The sequence below is a fragment of the Sinocyclocheilus grahami genome, unplaced genomic scaffold, assembly GCF_001515645.1.
Source record: "Sinocyclocheilus grahami isolate Dianchi unplaced genomic scaffold, SAMN03320097.WGS_v1.1 scaffold234.1, whole genome shotgun sequence".
Classification (NCBI taxonomy): domain Eukaryota; kingdom Metazoa; phylum Chordata; class Actinopteri; order Cypriniformes; family Cyprinidae; genus Sinocyclocheilus; species Sinocyclocheilus grahami.
This window is the reverse complement of record NW_015505413.1, coordinates 2,637,871-2,644,318: the sequence shown is the minus strand read 5'-3', so window position 1 is coordinate 2,644,318 and position 6,448 is coordinate 2,637,871. Positions and strand designations below refer to the sequence as shown.

Genomic DNA, 6,448 nt, shown 5'->3' with positions numbered 1-6,448 from the left:
CATGATCTGAAAAATACCTTGTTTGGTTTAATTTGGTTTTGGTCTAAAGATTATTATTGTTAAAGATAATTTAAAATGTTTTAATAAAAATATATAAAAAGGAACACTTGTAAAGCTCATGTTTTGTACTAAAGTCAATAGTTGAAAAAATAAAATACATCTAATTTGATCTTGTTAGTATTGATGCTACAGTGAAAATAAATTTCTCCAGCAAGGCTGTGCATAATAAAAACCTTCAAATCAGCAGGTATACAATGAGATGTTTGTCTTGAATATTTTAAAATACACTACTAGTTAAAAGATTTTGAACAGTAAGATTTTAAATGTTTTTTAAAGAATTCTCTTCTGCTCACCAAGCCTGCATTTATTTGATTTAAAATACAGCAAAAGCAGTAATATTGTGAAATATTTTACTATTTTAAATAACTGCTTTCTATTTGAATATATTTTAAAATGTAATTTAATCCTGTGACTTCAAAGCTGAATTTTTAGCATCTTTACTCCAGTCTTCAGTGTCACATGGGGCCTCATTTATAAAGCGTGTGTATGCACAGATTTGGGCTTAAATCCACGCCAACGCTCATATTTGTAAAAACTGGCTTTGACGTGGAAAAGTGCTTAGCGGCACGTCAGGGTCTGAGCAGACGTACACACTTTCTTGGGAGTACTGCAGGTTTTTGGAAATGTAAGCTGTTCTTGCAGTTCGCTGTTGTAAATTAAAGGTTTTGGATGATGACTGGTGATCTTTAATGACATTAATTAGGAGTCGTTTACAAGGCAGAGAGCTGAAAATATTAATTTGCGCGCAAGTTCAAGATCATTTGCACACTATTCATTCACTAAAAAATGCTGGGTTAAAAAGGGACAAACCCAGTGGTTGGGTTGTTTTGATCCAGCGGTTGGGTTGTTTTGATCCAGCGGTTGGGCTGTTTTGACCAAAAGCAACCCAATAGCTGGGTCAAAACAGCCCAACCGCTGGGTCAAAACAGCCCGTGCGTTTTCTGTGCATACGTTCATTCTATGAATCACACGTACGCATATTCGAGAAATGATCGTAAGATAATTTTAGAATGGTTTCTGCGCAACGTTTTTTAAATGAGGCCCCTGATCCTTCAAAAATCATTCTAATGTTCTGATTTGCTGCTCAAAAAACATTATTATCAGCTTGAAATCAGCCGAGTAGAATTTTTCAGGTTTCTTTGATGAATAGAAGGTTCAGAAGAACAGCTTTTGTAACATTATAAATGTCTTTATCACTTTTGATCAATTTAATGCATCCTTGCTAAATAAAAGTATTAATCTCTATCAGCCTCCCCCCCCCCAAAAAAAAATACTGACCCCAAGCTTTTGAATGGTATAGTGTATATTGTTACAAAAGCTTTTTATTTCAGATAAATGCCAATCTTTGGCTCTTTCTATTGATCTCTTTCCATTGCTAATAATAATAATAATAACAACAACAAAATCTTTCTTGAGCAGCAAATCAGAATATTAGAATGATATCTGAAGGATCATGTGACACTGAAAACTGGAGTAATGATGCTGAAGATTTAGGTTTGATCACAGGAATAAATTACAATTTAAAATCTATTCAAATAGAAAGCATTATTTTAAATAGTAAAAATATTTCACAATATTACTGATTTTGCTGTATTTTGGATCCAATAAATGCAGGGTTGTTGAGCATAAGAGGCTTCTTTTAAAAACCTCTTGCTGTTCAAAAACGTTTGACATAGTCTTCAATGAGCTGCCACTTTTAAAGCTGAAGCGTGTCATTTCTGTGGTGCCAAACAGACTAACTTTTAGGTTTCCAAAAACATCTTTTTCCATAAACGGCTATTCAAAAGTATAGCCATGAATTTGGCAAAATATGATTTTTTTTTTTTGTAAAACATTCTAATTATAGTATTCTCACTCTGCTCTACAAAGCCTGAAATTGACTCATGATAGTTGCTCGTGTAGAAATTAGGACAGCAAGTGAAAAAAATTATTGAAATTCAACAAAAACCACACACTTCAACTTTAATGATTTCTTGTGCTTCTCTCCAAAATCTGGATTACATAAAGTCTAGTAGCGCAGCGGTATTAATTTAAATATAAAAATACAAGCCCAAAAATAATGTTGGAGGCACTATTGGAATAGCAGTAGTAGTTGGTCCTCAGCACAGGCATGTCATTTCCAGCAATTCATGTCAATCTTGATCTGCATGAGTCCAGTATGATCATTTGCTTCTGTCATGACAGTATAACACTAGCAGCAGACCCGTCGAGCACAGGAGGAAAAAACACAACACCGACAGAACCACGACTGGTTTACTGGCGCTCGTGTTCCCATCTAAAAGAAAAGACAGACGAGAGGAACACATTACTGACAGGTGACTCCATACACATTAACACCGTTTGTACTGACATTTTAAACAGGATATTCAATAATATTCAACATTTTCTATGTCAAATTATTTTTTTGTTTGGAATTATGTGAACTGATGAATCCAGTTTTAATTTCTTTTCATTTTTAAATAACATTTTATGCCTCATTTTTAAATCTCATACACTGCTGTTCAAATGTTTGGGGTGGGTAAGGTTTTTTTGTTGTTGAAAGGAGTCTATTATGCTCACTAAAGGCTGGATCTATTTGACAGTAAAAACATTAATAATGTGAAATATTTTTTACAACTTAAAATACATGTTTTCTATTTGAATGTACAGTAAAATGTAATGTATTCCTGTGATGCCATTTCCAGCATCATTACTGCAGTCTTCAGTGTCACATGATCCTTCAGAAATCCTGATTCGATGCTCAAGTAACATTTCTGATTATTATCAACGTTAAAACAGTTGTGCTGCTTTTTTTTTGTGGGAACTTTGACTTTTTTTCGGGATTCTTTGACGAATAGTAAGTTCAAAAGAACAACAATATTTTAAATGGATATCTTATCTAACATGTTTTACTGTCACTTTTGATCAATTTATGCATCCTTGCTGAACAATTATATGTATCATATCCCAGCTCATTTTATATTATGACCATAGATTATGGATCTACACTTAAATGTCTCAAATACATTAATGAGCAGTTTGACATTTCAGAAAGTTTTGCATCATAAAACACTTTCAATGGAAGAAAGGAAGGAAATTATCTAAAATGTTAAAGCATTTTTTTGCTGACAGATTCCTCAAACTTTATGCAATTTACATGAGCTTGCAAAACAGCCTGTAAACAAATTAGCAAAAAAAAAACTGATTCAATCAGTGAATCAGCTGCAATGCTAAAGCTCCTGATTGTCTGGTTTAACACTGACAAACAGGCTTTTGTGTGGTAATCACTTGCAGTGTCATCTTCCGAACAATGTGGCTTTTATTCTTAAAATGGATGCCAGTTTGGGAACTAGGAATTTAAAAAAAAGACACCGAAACCAGGGTGATGATTCAAAATTGTCCCAGAGGAAAAGAATGTAATGTGAAACAGACGAACCTGTTCGCAATCGGACAATGAAGGAATGATTCTGCTCTCAAGAACTCACACAACAAAGACTGGGATTCACTGCACTGTAGGGCTGGGTAAAAAATATCGATATCTCGATATTAATCGATTCTCTTTTTTACGGAACGATGTCGATTCTTAAATCCTAAGAATCGATTAGTCTAGCCTGTTTTCAGCTAATGGACGGAACACTGAAGGGCACTTCCCATTCAATAAACCGCAATAAGCATTTTGCTTTGGTACTTTTAATATGAAACAAAGTCACAGATTTCAATTTATGCCCATTGTATTGCAGTATTCAAACAATAAATGCCGTTTTGGTGCTGTTTAATGTGGAGTGACTGATCGCTGTAGCGCCTCAGTTCAACAGATGCGGCAGCGCGAGGCACACATGAACTGATCATCTCCTTCACATTAATACCAGTTTCAGCACAAAATAAACATGACTAAACATCCGAAGGTAAGTTAAAAGAAAGAGTACAACTTTACAATCTGTATCCTGTCTCATGTAATCGCTCAATCAGTGTTTCAGCTGCGCCACGACGTCAATATAACAGCTTGTAAACAATGTCACATAACGTCACATTTACCTCAGAAACAAACATATTCGGTGACCATAAACTCATTAGTCGGATAGAAAAATAAACTGTAGAGAGGGGTATTTTGCTAAATATATGCACCACATAACATGTTCATTATAATTTTTACTGTTCTAATGTTTAACTTATGTTTGAATAAATCCATAATTTTTTATGACAGCCACTATTTAATTTTTTTTATAAAAAAAAAACCCAGAATTGAAGTAGAAATATTATTATGTAATTGTAACTTTATTATTTTAAAAACGTAATTGTGTAATTTTAACGGTTGTATGCTATAGCTGACAAATCAGTCAATTTTAACCTTCAATATTATAGTAATGTTGTACCAACCGACTCTCATGTATATTTTACAGCATTAGTTGAGAGATTTTTTTTCCTTGAGAAAATTTGGCATGTACTGTACCTGATATATATCCAAAATAATCGATATTGAATCAAATTGAAAGCTTGTGAATGAGAATCGAATCGAATCGTGAAATTTGTGTCTACTGCACTGGTTCTTTGAGGTTACAAACCAAATTCATGCCTGACACCGATCACGTGACTCTTTGTACAATGTGATTTCTTGCTTCAAGGAGCATCTCAAAATGTGCTAGAGGATGTGAGCATCGGGGGTTGCTTCATGTCAGCTCAAATGCTTTTCAATAATGCAGATATTCTGAGACTTATGTTCACGTTTCACTTCAACTTTTCACTGCAAAACAAAAAAAAACACTTAAAATTAAAACAGTTTTGAAAAACAAAAAGGGTGAAACCATAGTAACAGACTAAATTTAGCACAGACTGAAAAAATAAGTAGCAAATAAATCAGCACACATGAACTGCAGCCTCATGCTCGCAAAACACCCACAGCTTCCTCAAGCCGCGGCCCACAACGCTGAGCTTTGTACTCTTATCCCTACATCAACACTGCTGAGGCCAATAATGACTCCCCATCTGTGGGATTGGTGCAGACAGACAGACTCATTTATAATGAGCTCCTGCCACTCAGATATTCACTATTTTCTACGGATTATTATAATCCAGACCCGAGTGCTTCATGTCATTAATGAAAACAGGGCAAACACTTGAATTCAGATTACTTTCCAATTCAAAGTATCTTCACATTTCAAAATACCAATTTCATGTTAGTCACTTAAATTATTTGTAATAAAATTCAGTGCTATTTACATTAGCATGCTATTTACATTAGTCATTTAGCAGATGCTTTTATCCAAAGCGACTTCCAAATGAGGACAATGGAAGCAATCAAAACCAACAAAAGAACAATGATATGCAAGTGCTATAACAAGTCTCAGTTAGCTTAACGCAGTACACGTAGAAAGTTTTTGTTTTTAATTATATAATAAATAAAAAGAAAACAGATAGAGTAGAAAAAGAATAGAGCAAGCTAGTGTTATAGAGGCCTTTTTTGCTTTTGTTAATTGTATAATAAATAAAAAGAAAACAAATAGATAGAATATAAAAAGATTATTATTAGAAAAGCTAGTGTTAGTTTTTTTTTTAAAGAAAACAAGCAGCTACTAAATTAATAGAGTGCAAGTCTAGAATTAGAATAGAAAGTGCTAGAGTTAGAGGGTCAAATAAAGATGGAAGAGATGTGTTTTTAGCCGATTCTTGAAGATGGCTAAGGACTCAGCTGCTCGGATTGAGTTGGGCAGGTCATTCCACCAGCAGGGAACAGTTCATTTAAAAGTCTGTGAAAGTGATTTTGTGCTTCTTTGGGATGGCACAATAAAGCGACGTTCACTTGCAGAACGCAAGCTTCTAGAGGGCACATAAGTCTGAAATAATTAATTTGGGTAAAGGGGTGCAGAGCCAGTGGTGGTTTTGTAGGCAAACATTAATGCCTTGAATTTAATGCGAGCAGCTATTAGCCAGTGCAAATTGATGAACAGAGGTGTGACATGCATTCTTTTTGGCTCATATATAATAATCTTGCTGCCGCGTTCTGGATTAATTGTAGAGGTTTGATAGAAGTGGCTGGAAGACCTGCCAAGAGAGCATTGCGATAGTCCAGCCTGGATAGAACAAGAGCTTGAACAAGGAGTTGTGAAGCATGTTCCGAAAGAAAGGGCCTGATCTTCTTATTGTTGAATAAAGCAAATCTGCAGGACCATGCCGTTTTAGCAATGTAGAGGTAGAGTTGAGTGTCATCAGCATAGCAGTGATATGAAAAGCCATGGGTCCTATTTTAAAGATCTAAGCGCATGGTCTAAAGCGCACGGTGCAGGTGCACTTAGGGCGTGTCCAAATCCACTTTTGCTAGTTTAAAGGCGGGAAAAACGGTTGGCGCGCCCCGGCGCATAGTCTAAAAGGGTTGTCCCTATTCTCTTAATGAGTAATGGGTGTGTTTTGGGCA

At 35.0% G+C, this 6,448-nt stretch overlaps 1 protein-coding gene across 1 annotated transcript in view; it reads right to left on the bottom strand.

Annotated features, from left to right (window-relative positions):
- Window positions 1-1,672: 1,672 nt before the first annotated feature.
- The window catches only part of LOC107597657 (CD276 antigen-like), a 34,283-nt gene continuing 29,507 nt past the window's right edge, over window positions 1,673-6,448 (bottom strand). Inside the window, exon 4 of the mRNA XM_016288824.1 lies at window positions 1,673-2,335. Coding sequence (XP_016144310.1) covers window positions 2,223-2,335 — 113 coding nt within the window. The 3' untranslated portion in view covers window positions 1,673-2,222. The remainder of the gene's footprint in view (window positions 2,336-6,448) is intronic.